Source organism: Syzygium oleosum, unplaced genomic scaffold (genome assembly GCF_021117445.2).
Source record: "Syzygium oleosum isolate NSW1041296 unplaced genomic scaffold, Sole_v2.1 Sole_v2.27, whole genome shotgun sequence".
NCBI classification, from domain to species: Eukaryota; Viridiplantae; Streptophyta; class Magnoliopsida; order Myrtales; family Myrtaceae; genus Syzygium; species Syzygium oleosum.
Window position 1 is genome coordinate 1,908,342 of NW_026607511.1, and position 18,449 is coordinate 1,926,790.

Here is an 18,449-nt window from a genome sequence, read left to right on the forward strand (position 1 = left end):
CGCACATTTCTTCTTTTGAGAAGGTTGTCAAATTGGTATGAGATTCTCTAAGATGAAAAATTTCTGCGGACTCTGCTTTGAGAACAACAGGGATTACCCGAAGCACAAAATTTAAGAGCATTTCTTCATCCATGTTGACGATTGAAGAAAGAAATGGATTTACGAATGTGACCGTAAGGTCAAATTTCAAATTTAGGAATGTTCAGATGTCATCCCTCCTCGAACTCGTTTTCCGAAAATGGTGAAGCGTAAAGGCTTAGTGGATTCTCGAAATGGAGCTCTTTATGAACACTAGGGTATCATCGTCTATGCCAAGAGCCGCAAGTCCTTCCATCTTTCATTAGTGGGAAACTAGCCTTTTCCATATTGCTTCAAGGCAAGCACGAGAGATCGTGATGATCTCTTACCAGTAATAAAATTTGTGATCTCCTTTTTTAAGCTCCCAACCATTGGCTCGAATTCTGGAAATATAATCAAGTAAAGCTGGTCTTCACTTGTGTCGGGGATCCCTATCAGGTACAATATCGCGGTGCATATCAGACCTTCACGCCTGAGAAGCCTTCTTCTAATGTCCACGATTACTAGTAGTGGAAAATTTCCCCGGTTTACAATGTCCAGAGAAACCTCAACAATAAAAATTATTCCTCCAATCTCATGGTTCTTTAGAGCAACAAAATGAGAAACTTTCTGATGAAACCATCATGGAATCTCACTCCCAACTATATTCAAGTTGTCCAAATGCTTTGGAGCAACCTTTTCAATTCTTCTCTTCATTGCTAGGATGCATGGCTTGCAAACAACCAGGAATAAAATGCCTTAGATGCTTCATGGAGACCAGCGACATCAACTAAATTGCTGCAATTAGTAAAGTCCAGCTCCATCTAAACCATCCACATTTGTCAAGTCGTACATGCGCTCCAACGCATTACAATTCGCCATATTTGACTCAAGCAAGCTCGCGAGAAGTGGAGGCAGATACAATGAGATAAATCGAGTTTTTTTTTTAGAAGTACAAGGCTCCCTCAGACTAGATGGAAAGCTAGAAAAATCATTACGACCCAAATCCAAATCCTGAAAGGAGGCAGTCTTTTCAAAATTGTCGGAGATTCTTCCCAAAAATCCCCAAGCATGAGCACCCATTTCCCTCAATAAACAGCAGTTTGTAAACGACTCTGGAAGAACAATATGATTTAGGGCATCGGATTGATTAGGTTCAACCAGTTATGGATTGTCTTCCACATTTAGAAGCTGTCCTTCTCATTTTCAATGATGTCAAGCTTGTGAACATCTTAAATTCCTGGGGTCATTCTATGACAGAAGTTCCTGGTAAGTAAACCAGACTTTTCAACTTCCCAAGTGAAGCATGTCATTGCTAGAGTTGTGCGTATTGACTTAGTCTTAAGGTGAGAAGCCTTTCAAACATTCCTATAGACTCTAGCAATGTTGTTATCATGGTGTTATCCTAGACCATATCGATGAGGCTCGACATATCTCTAATGGACTGTATTCTGACCGGGATAAGTGACCCACAGCAACAAGTAACTCTGTCAGCAAATTAGGACCAAGGAAAAGTTGTGTCAATGATCTGAGATTCCCAATTATATCAGAAGTATCGCAAGCGATCTGCACAACATGAAACTTAGTTTCTCAAGTTATGTTCAGGACTCTATTGAACTGGGAATTTCTTTGATTGTTGAACCATTAAGAGCAATGTACCTTAGAAAACTTAGTTCTCCTATGGAATCAGGAAGTTGTTCCCTAGACAAGCAAATTCAATCATCCTCGGAATGCATCACATTCAAGGTGAAATGTTTCGCGTAGTTTCTGTAGATCCTAGATCTATCACACCAATGTTGATAGGCACTTGTAGTTGTACCATGAATCAACAGTGTCTTGGTGAGCCCCAGAAATTCCAAGTTCATATCGTGAACCCACCATCGAAGAGCCAGCCACTACGGATGAAGAGCGTGTGGTAGTGCTTTAGCAATTTATGCAAGTGCATCAAATGGAGATCTAGGAGGCTAACGTGCCTAAAGCCTTAGTTGCCTTAAATCCAAAAGCCGCCTATATTCCAGTTTAAAATCTTAAGGATGCGAGGAGACTTCATCATGCAAATGTTTGCATGAATCAAACGCCAATCCAATGTGTATTCCAAGAGATTATTTATGGAGTTTGAAAAGACGGACAGTATACTTTGTAACTTCAAGAAATTATGTCTTCTAGACCTGCCAACTCGCCAATCCAATGTTGTCTGTCTCCCAAAAGATGAAGGCGGCCTCGGGATACGAAGGCTTACTGAATATAATAGAGCCATGACTCTAAAGCACATATGGATCCTTTTCACCGATAAGGAATCCATGTGGTGTAAATGGATACATTCTAACTTTTTAAAGAAGAACTTTTGGGTTGTACCCAAGCCCACCTTTTGCTCATGGACTTGGAAGAAGATTCTCGACTTGCGAGTCTCAGCCCAGACCCTTTTCAGGTGGAAAATTGGCAATGGCCGGTCGATATCCTTTTGGTATGATTGCTGGCACACAAGAGGCCCCCTCTACCTACTTTTCAACAATACGGAAATATACCAATCTCGGATCCCGCGGGACTTTTCGGTTCGGGATTTTTTCCACTCTACATGGCAACCATCAGCAACCCTCCACTCTATCCTGGAATGGATGGATCATCTTCCAAGATTAGATGATGACACTCCGGACAGCTTTACCTGGAGTCCAAACCCGACTGAATCTTTCTCGGTGGCCCAGGCCTGGAACCACATAAGGAAGAAAGGCAATCCAGCACCTTGGCACTCCTTTATATGGGACTCTCACTTGACCCCCCGCCACTCCTTTTTATTATGGATTGTGTCATTAAAACGGCTACCTACCCGGGTCTTTCTTATGCAGAATCGTCGGATTGAATCGGGTTTATGTGCTTTACGTCGTACTATCCCGATTCCATCAACCATCTCTTCTTCGAATGTTACTTACCAGCGGTGGCCTCATTTTGGGCAACCAAATGCAATCTGCCATGGCGCAATCGTCCATGGCTGGAGCTTCTTTCGTGGGCCTTCAAAGTTTGTGGAGGCACTTCCTTCCGGCACCGAATCGCTAGATTCTCCTTCGGTGCTCTTTGTCACATCATATGGATTGAGCGGAACAACTCTCTTTTCAGAAACAAGAGTATCTTTATTCCGGGAATCCGCAAACACTTGCTCAAGCTGGTGAAGGATAAAGCTCTATCCTTAGGGAAAATTGCTGACACACCTACAAATAGGCGACTCCAAAGGAACTGGGAACTCTCACCTTCCATTTTTTCATAATTTGGTTGTGTAGTTTCTCTATCTTGTACCTAGCATTGTTGGTTGTTAGTTTTTCGTTTTTGCCTTGTTGAGTGCCCCCCCTCTTTCGGACTTCATGTAGATTCGGGATTCGGGGTTTTCTCTTGTCATTTCCTTGTATTTGGTGATTCAGAAAAGTAATACAAACTCTTACCTTTACCAAAAAAAAAAAAAAACTTCATTGCTAACCCATTGTGAGTAATGATTCTTTTCTTCTGTTATCCGTCTGGCAATTACAATGAGAATCACTTTGTACTCTCTACGACGCAATTCCTTCGACGCTCATGCCTTGCTGCATGCGCCTCGAGTTCAAAGGACCCACACTTTTGTTTTGTAGGGAAAGTGAATGCCAATCTCGAACAACCCTTTCATTTTACCTGTTTTCATGAAAGAAAATGGAAAACAAGTCAATTGCTGCATGATAAGTTCTTATTGGAACGACGACATTTTACCATCCCATAATGTTTCTCCCAAGTCTCTGTGGAAATTCAATCCATATGGGTAGCTTGAAGCATCGCCAATTGGACCCAAAGCAAAAGGCTACTTATGACCTTGAATTTGAGTTGCATGATTTACAAAAACATTCAATTGGGTTCACAATCAATGCTCAAAACGCGAAACATGATTCCTACTAAGAATAAAGATGATGACAAAGTACAAAAAACTCTTACATAGAAGAGTGCAATGAACAAATCTCATCCTAGCTTCTAAGTCCACTTCTTGGTGTGATCGAGCGAGAAGATTCCAAAGAAGGGCCGTTGCGTATAACCTTCAAAAGGAAGACAATGTCAGTACATGAATGAAAAAAGTGATCTCTCAATGAAGACGCCTCTTATAACGAAAGCAAGGCGACGATACGTGCCCCATGATCCCTATTTGCGAGGATTTGGTATTTCGCCAAGATTTCGTAGTAAGAGGATACATCATTAAAAGATCAAATCGTGGGTATCAATCGAACGCCCATTCTATTCCAAAAGTTTCATGCAGAAGATGTGGCATCAATTGTGAAAGACTGATTTGTGATTTCGATTTTTGAAAAGACGAGACAATTCTTATTTTAAGAAGAATACACAAAATGTGATTTGAATTCCGATTCCGAAATGTGAACAAGAAAGAGTTTTGTTGAAAATGTGATTTCAATTTTGTGCCTCAAAATACAATCTTGACTTGGAAGAATTTTTATACAAAATGTGATTTTAAGCCCATTATTGAAAATTTAGATAAGATCATCTGTTTTGTAGGGCCAAATCGGAGATGTTTGAGATTTATGCCCAAGGCTCACTGTCAAGAGTGATTGCCCGAAATTTTGAATTATAAGCTTAGATCACCTAGGGCATTCGATTGATTTCCACGAATTTCAAAAATGAAAGTTTCAACCAAAAGTGAACAAGTAAAGAGAGAAACCATACTTACAGTGGATGACAAACTTTCAATCACATAAACATGCAAATGTAACGTGTGGCTGATTCCTACTCTAGACGGCTTAACAAAGTGAAGCTAAGAGGGTGATCTGACCGTCGCAGTCTTGCGTTGGTGCCAGGTCCTCTTAATTTCGGCTCAGTCGAAAGGAATATCCTACAATCACGCAGTTTCACGGACAAAGATAAACACTTACGACACCAAGAGAGAATTTTCGAGGAAAAGAAAGGCAACCTCTACGTCGCAGTCTCGCGTTCGAGATTGTATTTTTCTTAACACCATCCTAAAGTATTCTATCGCGATTCAGGTTCGGCAGCATGGCTATGTGTGCAACAATGTAGTGCTAAAACATTTAAAGCATGCACAATAGTTTATAAACAAATGAAACTTCAAGAGTTCGAAAAATAAACATTCATTCTCAAACCCCAAACCTGCAAAACAAGGGGTCAACAATCGCTCATCACCTTATAACTCCCAATTGCAAGAACATTCACATTAGGGACATAATTGAACAAGATAAACGGCCTAAGTCCACTAAGAATTCTATTCAAGTCCCCATCGGAGTCGCCAAGCTGTCGCGACCTCCCCGAACTGACGCTCGCCACCTAAGGAGTTTGGCTAATGGATTACTAAGTTAAACCTAGATCGAGCTCTCCCAAGCCCATATCAATTCGCGACTTAGATTTAAGTTATTAACATGCAAATCAATTTTATCTAGGAGTCGCCACTAATCAGTTTTTGGTGGGTCGATTAGACACCCAAGTAAAGCATGGGAGAAATGCTTCACTTCTACGAATCAGAGATTCAATGGGTACGGGGACTTGATTACACTAATTGACCAACTAGTGCCCTTTCGGTACCTAACCTTGTTCAATTACCGCCTAACGTGTTCACACTAATTGGGAGTCTCAAAATTCGATTCCTAACCGAACTAGGGTAAGCAATAATCAACTCAAGAACCTAACATGCCCAATCAACTACGTGCGATGTTAAATTAAACGCGCGATTCAAAGTGTGTGAACCAAGCAACGTGCAATCAAACATGACACTAATCACACAATAGGGCAAGAAAAACCAATTCCAAAGTCCAAATAATATTTTTTGATTTTTCGAAATTTTTTAATTTTTTAAATTTTAATTTTTTTTCGAAATTTTTTTAATGTTAAAATAATATAAAACGGACCCGGGTCGGAGCCGAGCCGGGCGCGCTGGCCCAGGTCCACCGTGAGGTGGGCTCCATGAGGGCCCAATTCAGAATAAACCTACAATTCAAATAAAAAAACAAAACACCCAAGCCCACTAGGAAAAAAAAAACTAACTAACAATTTAGCCCAATTCCCAAATTCGGCCCACCCACGAAAGGTCGAAAACCTAAAAGACCTATCCCAAGTTCTACTAAAAGGCCCAAAACTAAATAAAACCTAATAGGCTTAAAATTGGCCCAAATACCAAACCCTACCCGATTGCGACCCGTGCACTCGACCCGGTCACCGGCCGCCGACCCGACTTACTTGAAACCCTAACGCTCGCGACCCGAATGCTCGACCCGGTTCACGGCCGTTGACCCGACTCGCCTGGATGACCTAGCGCTCGCGACCTGCCGCGCCTCCTGCCACCGCCTTCGCCATGTCTACGCCATGCCTACCGCGGCCGCTCGCCTCTGACGCTGAGCCGCCTCTTTTCGCGTCGCAGCTGCGGCGATTGGCGACTAAACCCGAACCGACCGCCGCCGACCTGACTCGTGCAAGCTTGCCGTCGTCGTACCGGCCATGGTGGGCTCAAATGCCAACCCCTCCGATGCTGCTACGCCTCGCGCCTACTGTGGCCAGCCCTTCAACCTGTGTCGCGGACGACCTTGAATCGGTGACCGTACCTACGCCGACCGAGCTCCGACGCTTCCCTGCCGCTCGTCTCGACTTCGATGGAGACAATCAGAGAGAGAGAGAGAGAGAGAGCTGCCGCTCGTCTCGGCCCGGCCGAGGGCGCCCCCAACGGTGCTCTAGGTTGCTCAGCCGAGCCTCTCGGCTTCGCCCTTGCCCGACACTTCACCTGCCCGCGACTCCCATGGCCGGCCCGAACGCCGATCCCTGCACCGACTCGGCCACAAAGCCTCACCAGCCCGCAGCCGTGTGCTCGCCCAAGCCGCCGCCTCGCTTGTCGCGATCGGCCGAGCCCCGACGCCTCACCCCTCGCTTACACTCGGTCTCAATCTCCGTCCGAACTCTCTCTTGCTGTTGCTCTCTCTATCCTTCCGATCCCCCTCCCCCTCTAAGTTCTCTCTCTGATTTAAGGACGGCCATCAGGCAGGCGCGCATGGCCCCTGCCACCACTAGCCTGCCATGGCCGGTCTAATCCCGACCCGAGGATCACGCCGACATGCCCCGCGCCTCTTTGGCTTCTGCTTCCTCTCCTCCCTATTCGGTCTCATCTCTCCCCCGTACCAGCGACATTGGGGGAGAGAAGATGAATAGTCGCGGGCCGGGCCAAGGGGAAAAAGGGCCGGCCCGCAAGGGAAAATAAGAAAAAGAAAATGAAGAATGGGCCGCGTGAAGATAAAAAGAATATAAGAAGGATGGGCCGACTGACTTGGCCCGAAAACCTTTTTTTTTATATGTTCTAATAGACCCTATTAATGCAAATGCACCTAATGTCTATATGCCATGCAATTTTGATGAAAATATTTTGGTTTAGGGGTTAAAAATTAAATCCTAATTTTCTATGCAATTAAACTCTAAATGATTAGGCAAAATTTAAGTGTCAACAATGATTATGTAACTACTAGATTAGATAAAAATAATTTTTCTATTAGCGGTAGTGCTTGATTTATCAATGATTTCACTTTAAATCTAATGGTGGCCCACTCTCAGGGTCAATACAGTTGGTTAGGGTATCGAAGGAATTCCAGTTCAGAAACTGAAGGTCAAAGTTAGAAGAGCAACTAGCAAAGCAAATTATATATTGTACACTAAATCAAAATAAATCACTGAGAGCATGGATAGTAAAATCATTGCATTGATTGGAGCAATAACAAGTAATAACCCATCCGTTATGCTCATCAAAATCTGCAAATCTTATACCACAGATCAGGATGTGACCCTCAGATGAGATAGCAAGCTTTTCCTTGAGCATCGTCATAACAGAACTTGATCTATTCGGGTAAAGTCGTGCACGTGCCTCATTGAAGGCTGCGCCGGATGCGATGAGCACTAGCAGTATAATGCTTTCGTAAAAAGAGCAATGTTGGCGTTTAATGACAACTCATCCTGACCAATCTGATGTTGCACAAGTTGATCTCATCGGCGCCGCTGGTTCTACTAAATTGTTTCTCGAGTTTTAGTCATGTACCGAACTTGACCCATTGGAATATTTTGATTTGTTCAAAATTTGATGTGTCTTCAAGTTTGATTGCGAGAAGCTCTGCCACTAGAAGACAAAATAAAGGGCACTCTTATTTTATAAAATATATATCTCCGCGATCAAACAAGTGGACTCATGTGCCTTTTATATATGGACGTACAAAAAGAAGCAAGTGGGGCCAAGTGAAAAGAAAGAAAAGTAAAAAATAAAAAAAAGAAAGGCTATACCTTTTCCATCTTCTTCTTTTTTATAGTCGAAAATAGGGGTGAGCGGTTCCAGGTTCCGGGTAGGTTCCGCCTGGAACCTGGAACCTACCCTCGGGTACAGGTTTCGCAAAATGAGGAACCTAGAACCTACCCGTCGGAACCTAGAACCTGGAACCTACCCTGTCACAGGTTCCAGGGTCGGTTCCAGGTTCCAACAGGTTCTTTTTTTTAATTTCGTTTTGAATTAAACAAAACAAAAATAAACGCAATATTAGATCATCCGAATGATACATACACAATGCCCTGATGTGATATTCAAGGGATATAATGCCAAGTTTACAAATGCCTGGATAGAACTAAACTATAATTGCAACAATTATTGAGGAGGAAAGCAGCAAGATAATGAAAATATCCAAAATGGCATGAACAATGAAAGCACATTGTTCGAACAAATTGTGAGTAGAAGGTGATGTTAGACTTAAAATGATCACATATCAACCAGCAAACAAAAAAGATGTAAGATAAGCTGTCCCAAGAGGATAACCTATCATCACTACCCACAATACCCTTACATTCCACTGCCAATCCTCCTTCCTTGGTGTGTGAATGTATATATTCATATAATCATTTTTTTTTGGTAAGGTAAGAATATGTATAACTTTCCAAATCACCAAGTACAACCTAAGCCCAAACCAGCTCATGACCATATTAGGACATAGTAATGTCCATACAAGGTCAAGAGGGTCCAGCAGGAACTATATAACAAGCCGAAGGACGGCTAAGAACATGGAAAAAAGAAATAAGAAGACAAAGACAACCAATCCAGCCGCAGATTGGATGGGCGACGCCAAAAACTCCGGCAATCTTGAAGAGGGCCGGGCAGCGGGAGCAAGACTACCAGCGGCAAAGACAAAAGGCGCCGGAAACCAAAACCACCACAATAAGCTGGGCCAAACCGAACCATGGAGGTGAAGCCCACAACTCCGGAATCCGCTCCAAAAGGCACCATATCAGCCAAAATCGTCATTAATCAAAGATAGAAGGAGGAAGGTCCCACTTTCTCTGGACAATGCGGTTCCTATAAGTATCCTCAACTGTCCCCATGGAAATAGCTTTGTCCTTCACGACTTTGAAGAGATGCTTATGCATACCAGGGATGAAAACGCTTTTGTTCCTGAAGATAGCGTTGTTCCTTTCGGTCCAAATAATGTGACATAGAGCACCAAAGGAAAATCTAGAAATGCGGTGGGCAAACGAAGATCCTCCGCAAACTTTCATAGCCCAAAGGATATGTTCTTGCTAGGGACGATTGCGCCAAGGTAGCCTGCAATTTGTCACCCAAAGAGAAGCCAATCTACTGGTAGAAGTGCATTCAAAGAAGAGATGGTTGATTGAGTCTGGTGTAGATCCACAAAAGGCACAGATAGCATCGGCAATCCTGCGATTTTGTAACAAGAATACCTGGGTAGGTAGCCGGTTAAGGGATATTAACCAAAGGAGAAAAGCATGACGAGGAGCTATGTGCCGATCCCAAATGAAGGAATGCCAGGGGGTTGGATGCCATTTCCTTCGGATATGATTCCAAGCAAGAGTAACAGAAAAGGAATTAGAAGGATGAGGTGTCCAACCGAAGCTGTCCAACGAGCTATCCACAATAGACGGAAGGGGATCCATCCAACCCATAATAGTGGCAAGGGTGTTAGAAGGTTGCCAAGAACCTTCGTAGAAAGATCGCACTGTAGCATCCTGAGGAATGCGCGATTGATAGATCTCCGCATTACTAAAAAGCAAGTATAGCGGGCCCCTGCTGTGCCACCAGTCAAACCAGAAGGATACAGAGCGCCCATTTCCAATCTTCCATCGGAACATAGCTTGAGCATAATCATGTTCTTTGAATATTACAAGAAAGTAAAAGTAGCAGAGGAACAATCTGCCTGACTACACAAGATAATATGAAACTTCGTCTTATGTTTCCCACTTAGCCTGCTTAGAATATGATAGGCAAGAACTATAACTAGCTGCTAGTAAAAAACTAAAGATCAAAACACAAAGAAACTGAAATATTGCATTTCGGCTGTCAAACAAATAACAAAAGCTGTCCCCTTCAAGCACTATATACAAGTCTTAGCAAATTCTTGTTCCTAGTTCTGTGTTCTTATATGAAAGACCGTGACCAGAGAATTCCAGATAATTGCAACATCCATTAACAAAAGCCAAATAAGGAACAAGACAAGGCAAAAGTTCTAAAGATTCAAACAAAAGAAGCCAATGCCGCATAGGCTCTTAATTATACAGTTGTTCCACTGGAAGAAATCAATGGCTAATTTCCACTGATCTCAAAAGTCTACACAGTCAACTATAAACCATCGTCACTATTTAACAGTAACTTAAATAAGTCAATAGATGGGAGTGCCATAAGACTAAATATTGAGGAAACAAATGACAATTACAAAAGCATATTAGACGGAATGGAGCTAGTCAATTTCCACCAGAACTTTGGTAGACTACGACATCCACATTGGACAGTCTCTGTCTCTCTTACATGCAAGAACACAGAAGTGCCCGCACATGCACAAGCACAAGCACAAGCACATGTAAGGACGTCATTGCACAATCTTACAGCACTTCCTGTGTAGGTCCTGTTACTTATTTTCATAAATCCAGGCCGAAACTACCCAAAAATGAACAAAAGGATTATATTCTTCTTCAAGTGTTAAAACAGAAAAACGATTTGACAATAGGCACATGTTTGCACACATATACTTCACAGTACTATGTACAGCCAAGAACTAGATGTATGAAAGGAGTTTCTCAATGTGGCATAAGTTTCTTTTATCGCTGCAGGAGTACCAAAACATATAAGATCTTTTCAGTCTTGGCTGATCAATTAGTAAAATGTGAAACACGGAGATGGTATAAACTGTAAGAGCAGGACACTCTAATTTTAAATTAAGGACTAGGAAGTTTTGAGCTTTAACTGACCTCTTAAACCAACTAGAATCACCAAGAACAGCAAGCCCAAAACTCCCAGAAGCAAATCTCAAATCAAAACAAACAGACCCACAAAACCATAGACAAGCACCAAAATCTGCAGTTCAGCAACCGAAAAGATCTACATTCCGTACCTCGACTTAAATCAGTGACACCCAACACTTAAAACACTTGGGTCACCTCAAGAATCAGCAAGAAGATGGGCAAAATCCGAAATAGAACAGCCCTTGGAGCAAGAGAAAAGGCAAGTCTCCGGCTCCCGGAGCTTCGGATCTTTCTTCTACGGTCTTGCGGAAGCTTGTTCCAATGGCTCGAAACCAAGACGGAGAGGCCACTGAGAGCGAAAGTGCTTCCTTTCGAATCTATAGGCGAGAAAGCATGGTTCTTGAAAGCGGGATCGAAGCTGGAGAGTATGGAAGCGGGAGCGAGGGCGAGGCGGAAGCGAAAGCGGGAGCGAGGAGCGAGGCAGAAGCGGAAGCGGGAGGGAGCTTTGGAGGGACGATGATGGAGGATCGGGTGTGAATCAGGAGGAGAAGGGAGCATTTGGGAATTAGGGTTTCTAAATACTAAGGGCAAAAGAACACTACAAGTGCCATAACTTATGTACGGCGCTCACTTTGGTGCCATAAGTTTTTTTTGGATCACTTTAGTGCTAAAATTTTTGAAAAACGATCACTTAAGTGCTAAAATTTTTGAAAAACGATCACTTAAGTGCCAACTCCGGTGCCGTACACAATTTTTCGCCGGAAATTCGACGTGGCATTTTTTTTATTAATTTCTGAAGCTGACGTGGCTCGCCGGAGATTGGCACTTAAGTGATCGTTTTTCAAAAATTTTAGCACTTAAATGATTGTTTTTAAAAAATTTTAGTACTTCAGTGATCGTTTTTCAAAAATTTTAGCACTGAAGTGATCCAAAAAAAACTTATGACACTTAAGTGATCGTTTTTCAAAAATTTTAGCACTAAAGTGATCCAAAAAAAACTTATGGCACCAAAGTGAGCGCCGTACACAAGTTATGGCACTTATAGTGTCCTTTTGCTAATACTAAGTTTATGTCTTTGGTTTCGGTTCCGGTTCCAGGTTCCGGTTCCGGTTCCCGATTCCTAAAAATGTGGAACCGGGAACCGGACCCTCTGTCCATGGAACCTGGAACCAAACCGGATCCACCAGGTCCGGTTCTCCGGTTCCCAGTTCTACCCTGGAACCGCGCTCACCCCTAGTCGAAAAGCTAAGGATGCTTAGGGTTTCTTGAGTAAAGTGCATATGAGCTGCCAGGACAGAAGGAGCCGCTCAAGAAAAGAGAAGGAAGACGTGTGTTCCCTTCGAGAAGTGGAGCCGCGCGAAGAAGAGAGAGAACCCATGACGTTCTTCGTTTTCGGCAACACAAATGTAAACACGATAATCTTTACCAAAAAAAAAATGTAAACACGATAATTTATGCTGTAAATTTTACATCAAAATGAGTTGCTTATTTATAAACAATTTGGGTTTTGGCTTAATCTAGATGTGGAAAACACTTGAGTGTGTGAACAATTATAACTTGGAACCGATTATAGTAGATTATTTGTTACTGGTTTTCTCTATGAACGTAGTTATTGATACTCGGACCAAAGATCTCATTTACTGTTCCTCGTTCATTTCTTCGATGATTTTGCATTCACTTAAATTGTAAGATCCAATTAGCGCTTCCACGTCCATATCACAACAATTGATATTAATGCCTTAGGATAGGATTTTCTGGATTTTGATTTGGAGTTTTTGCTTGTGTGATTATTATCTAGAAATTATGTTGCTGCATTTATGTCTGAAGTGAAGGTTGATATTGAAAGGAACAACTTTAGTTTGTGGAACGTTAAGATAGAGGCGCTATTAATAACTCAAGGTTTGGCCGAAGCATTGGAGGGCAATGATAAGTTGTCTGAAACAATAAAATGTGCGAAAAAGGACGTGATAATGAGGAAGGCAAGGAGTATAATCCTGTTGAAGCTGTCAGATGAGGTGTTACTAGAGGTAGTCAAGGAGAAAGATGTCTCAACATTGTGGGCAAAACTTCAGGCACTTTATGTAACAAAGGGTTTGAACAATCCCTTGTACATGTTGAAAATGATATTTCAGTTTAGATATACTGAATATATGTCTATCAAATTTCACTTAGATAAGTTTAATAAACTCATGATGGATTTACAGAATATCGATAAGATTCTAGATGATGAAGAGGAGGGCATGATCTTGTTAACTTCTTTATCAGAGTCATGGGAACACATTACTGATTCACTGCTACATGGGCGCACTACGATTACCTCAGAAGTAGTAAAGTCTGCTTTGTTATCTAAGAAGTGGTAGAGAAAGTTGTGAAATGACAGTCTAGCACAGGATGTAGCATGGGGACTAGTGATTCGAGGTACGATGATGGACAAGTAATTCGCACCAAGCAAACGGCATGACAAGAAATCAAGATAATAGTCAAGCTGGTTCGACCAATCAACATACTTCTATTACACTAAAAGAAACTTAATCAATCAAATAAAAGTTTATTCGTCTACCTTCCACATTACATATGGACTTACAACGTGCACACACAAAATTATATATTTCACGAATCACATGCGAACAACTATATAATAGGATCGTGCATTTCAATGCCTTCATGAAATATTCAATCAATTCATATTGAAGCTGTCTACTTAGGGGACGCATATTCTAAAATGTCATGCTGTTGACTAAAAAGACCCATCTTGTCTTAAGTCAAGCTCACCCACGCCTCAACTCCGCCTTCAGCTTTCTGGTGATCCATCAACATGACCGAGTCAAACGGAGCGCATAAGCTACTCACAAACTCAGGCTCACCCCAACCCAAATCAACCTGGTGCAGCGGAAACCGACACCAGCTGTTGAAGATGAGCACGTCGACATCGCCTTTCCTCCGTTCTTCTTGATACTCTCCCGCCAAGTTCATCACCATCTCAGCCAAATCCGTCCCGTCTATCGCATTCGCTACTTTAGCAAGCGAGGTTGTCATCGCATCTTGCACCAAACCCACCAAGCCGTGTAGCCCAAGCTCGGTCACTTCGGCTGTGGACTTCCCGCTCACCACTGTGTAGAAATTGCCGCACAAATTATCGTGCGATACGAGATCTGTCCTTCCGCGCAAGTTCACCATGTGCGAAATGAGGAACGGCTTGGACTGCCCATTTTTTAGCTTGGCAATTTTCAAGAGAGCAATGGAAACGAGCGCCGTGACCAGCTCCACACGAGAGGGTTCCCTTTCGGAATCGAAACCCCCGCTCCTTGCAATGGCTTTGAGTTTCAAGATGGATTGGCTGTCGAACACGAATCTTTTCATGACGTATTTCGCACCTGGCATTAGTCTTGCGGGAGGCTCGAGCTTGGGCAAGTCTCTTGGCGGTAAAATAGATGATAGATCTAGACATGGCCACGGGCCGGTTTCGACTGGGGTCAAACCCAGGACCGGCCCGTTGACCGGGCCCGCGGTTCGGAACTGGAACCAAAACCGGTTCCCAAAAAAAAAAAACTGCAGCAGTGCTTGCACGAGAGTGGGATATTTGCAAAATTTTTTTAGATATTTTAAAGGTTTTTAATTATGCAACTTATACTTTGTCTGGTGTTTATTATCCTACTACGCATTTATTTTTTGTAGAGTGTATTAATATTGTCGGAGATTTTAAGAAATATGAAAATGATGTCGAATTACAAAATACTATAGTAACAATGAGAATGAAGTTGCTACATTATTATAGCGAAATTCTCATTATTTATTTAGTTGTTTGTGCTTTTGATCCACGTTGCAAATTAGATGGTTTGGATGATTATTTGCATATGTATTATCAATGTTTACATTATAATACGGTAAATGTTACAACCATACTAAAGAAGGTTAAAAACGTAGTAATAGAATTATATAATGAATTTTGTTCTAAGGGAGGTGATATTGGATCTTCTCAATCTACCGAGACATAAAGTGAGAGTACAGGTAAAATTAGTAGAGGGTACCAACTTTTATTACATAAAGAAAAAAAACAAAATGGAGTAATAGGAAACATTTCTGAATTAGAGATATATCTAACCGTTTCCTTTGAGTTTTTTGAATCCGAAGGTAGTACAGGTTTTTTAATTTTGGATTGGTGGAAGAGGCACGCAAGCCAATACCCAATCCTTTCTCTTATTGCAAAACAAATTTTTACAACCCTATGTTCGATAGTTGCAGTCGAACAAGCATTCAGTGCCGGAGATAATATTTTGAATGAACAACGTTCAAGATTAGTTCCAGAATCAATGAAGGCTCAAGCTTGCGTCGATGATTGGATGAAGGCTCAATATCAACAACAAGAGATAGATCGGAATAATGAATCCGAATTCTTTGACGACAGAGATACCACCACTACCGGTACCGGAACGAGTAGAGACGACTGAGCGTAAAAGAACTACATGGATTTTGATTCTTCTATCTCCAAGAAGATATATAAGGCGCTTAATGATAATTCATTAAGTTCAAGCCCCATCTCTTTCTCTTTTTTTTTCTCCAAATTTGATTACAATGTACATTTTGATTACATTTTATATTGAATAATTCATTATTTCATATTTGATAATTCATTATTTTTTTATTTCATAATTTATTTTTTAAATTTTTACTAGCCTGTTCCGGTTCATACATGGCCACGAACCGGAACCGCCGGTTCCGAACCGTGGCCATGTCTAGATAGATCGAAGCACGGATGGATCGCCTCGTGAACGCTTCTGCGACATGCCATCGCCCACGTGCTCAAGAAGGACGAAACAGTGTGCATGTCGGCAATCTTGTGCGAGATGCGCGGGCCGACCGCGATGCCGCCACAAGTGAACGTGGTCATTTGGACAACCACTAGAGGCGGCACAATCTGGTCCACCGGATGAGGTTGAGTTGCCAAATGACCGAGGACATCATCGGGGTCAGTTTCTCCATGGAGAAATTGATCGAGAGTGCCATCAGCTTTGGCTTCCAAGAACTCCACCCTTTGGTCGTCACATTCGACCAGGCACCTCTCTTCGACGTGTCGCCCCGCAAGAGGGTAAAAGAGGATTAGGGTTTCCGCGAGCGCTTTCTCGAGCAGCCGAGATCTTTTGCTAATAGGTACAAATGAAGGGTCGCGTACATCCTTTTTGGATGAGTAGAAGAGAGTGACACCAACATAAGTGGGAGACTGAAGCTGATCAATTAGAGAGATTTTTAGCTTGCGAAGGCTGTCAACCGCTGGAGCTGAGGGTTTGATCAACTTCTTGCTCTCTATCTCAATCTTCATTTTTTTTTCCTAAGTTGCCTTCGCTATTGCGCCTTTACCTACTCGCGATTATCACCCTCTTTATAGAGTTGGATCTCACAAACCCTTTCCACTAGAATAAATTAATAATGAAGATTGTTTACCAAATAATATATTAGTACTAAACAGGAACATATTTAATTTAGAAGGCAAATGGGGCCTGAAATGATATACCACAAAGAAAATAAAGAATTGAGTCGATGAAGCGTTACTTTTCATTGGTATGTTGGACAGTATAAATAGAGATATCATCATCTATAATATGGTATAACTTAAAGATAAAATATACAATTTGATTTACAATGAGATTGAATAAAAGACAAATCAGAAAAGATCTTCAAATAATCAATATGCTATCTTTATTCTAGCCTAGCTGACCTCTTCCTCTAGATAGTCATTGAACCATTTTTTAATCAACTTGGACATTTATCTAAGCCTAATAGGGCATCACGATTAATCATCTCGTGTTACACAATGGTTCACTAGTCGTAGATCACTAAACAAATGATACCATCAGTCCACTGACTTCATCGTACAATATGGTGGTTCTCTTCGGACCAATAAAAAGTGAGCAAATAAACAATATATGGGGTGCTCTTATCAAGCCACTAGCCAGTCATTTTGATTACTTTCGTTTTGTTCAGCACTTGAATTTGATAAGTCCCGGATTTTTTTGAAGTGATCCTGCAATCACATAAATTTTGCAATCAAGCAGCTGAATTTGTAGAATTTTTTCGGTCAAAGTCCCTCGGCAAATTGAAACTGACATATGTGCTAACGTAGGTCAAAAGTATGATGCGCGAAAAATCGGTACGATGATGGACGAGTAATCCGCGCCAATCAAACTGCATGACAAGAAACCAAGATAATAGTCAAGCAAACCTCAATGGCTTTTCATGCTAGTGGCACTATATTATTACAACAAAGGCTAAGGTAAAGCTGGTTAGACCCAGATTGACCTAATTTTTGCAAGCGAGAATTTCTTTCATTTTCCCTAATATAATCAACATACTTCTATTACACTCAAAAACTCAATCGATCAAATAAAAGTTTATTCATCTACCCTCCACATTACATGTGGACTTACAATGTTGCATACATAAAATTACTTGGTCCACTGGTCACATGCGGACAACTATATGATGGGATCGTGCTGTCTACTTAGGGGAAGCGTATTCCAACATGTCGTGTTGCTGACGGAAAAGATCCATTTTGGCTTCAGTCAGGCTCACCCCCGCCACAACTCCGCCATCATCGCCGCCACCTTTCTTATGATCCATCAACACGACCGAGTCAAACGGAGTGCATAAGCCACTCACAAACTCAGGCTCACCCCAACCCAAATCGACCCGGTGCAGCGGAAACCGGTACCAACCGGTGAAAAAGAGCACGTCGGCGCCGCCCTTTCGTAGTTCCTCTTGATACTCTCCCGCCAAGTTCATCACCATCTCGGCCAAATCCTCCCCGTCTATCGCATTTGCTAATTTAGCAAGCGAGGTTGTTATCGCATCTCGCATCAAACCCACCAAGCCATGTAGCCCGAGCTCGGTCACCTCAGCCATGGACTTTGTCACGCCCCGGACCCCAACGGGCTCGCCACACCCCTTCAACGGTCGTATTGAACGCGACGTCCCAGGAAGCGTCGCCGACCCAAACGAAACACCCAACGATAAAGGCAAGCGGAAGCGAATTTAAAACAACCCAGACAATAAAATATGACAAAGGGATAGCACAAAACAATAATTCCAAATACACAACATCAAAAGGGAATAGTGGTGGGGTATCCTACTTCGCTATACAAAAGAGGGGCACACAAAATATG

General features: G+C 42.2%; 2 protein-coding genes and 1 pseudogene across 2 annotated transcripts; all 3 read right to left on the reverse strand.

Moving 5' to 3' along the window:
* Nucleotides 1-351: 351 nt before the first annotated feature.
* On the reverse strand, nt 352-1,140 carry LOC130135048 (uncharacterized; annotated as a pseudogene).
* A 12,909-nt stretch (nt 1,141-14,049) lies between these two features.
* Nucleotides 14,050-16,609, reverse strand: LOC115665798 (acetyl-CoA-benzylalcohol acetyltransferase-like). Its single transcript, XM_030587628.1, has 2 exons — nt 16,079-16,609; nt 14,050-14,808 (listed from the first exon to the last, which is right to left on the reverse strand). Exons 1-2 carry the CDS (start codon nt 16,607-16,609, stop codon nt 14,050-14,052), a joined length of 1,290 nt encoding a protein of 429 aa, XP_030443488.1.
* A 1,175-nt stretch (nt 16,610-17,784) lies between these two features.
* Nucleotides 17,785-18,189, reverse strand: LOC130135049 (acetyl-CoA-benzylalcohol acetyltransferase-like). Its single transcript, XM_056303290.1, has one exon. It carries the CDS (start codon nt 18,187-18,189, stop codon nt 17,785-17,787), a length of 405 nt encoding a protein of 134 aa, XP_056159265.1.
* Nucleotides 18,190-18,449: the final 260 nt, after the last annotated feature.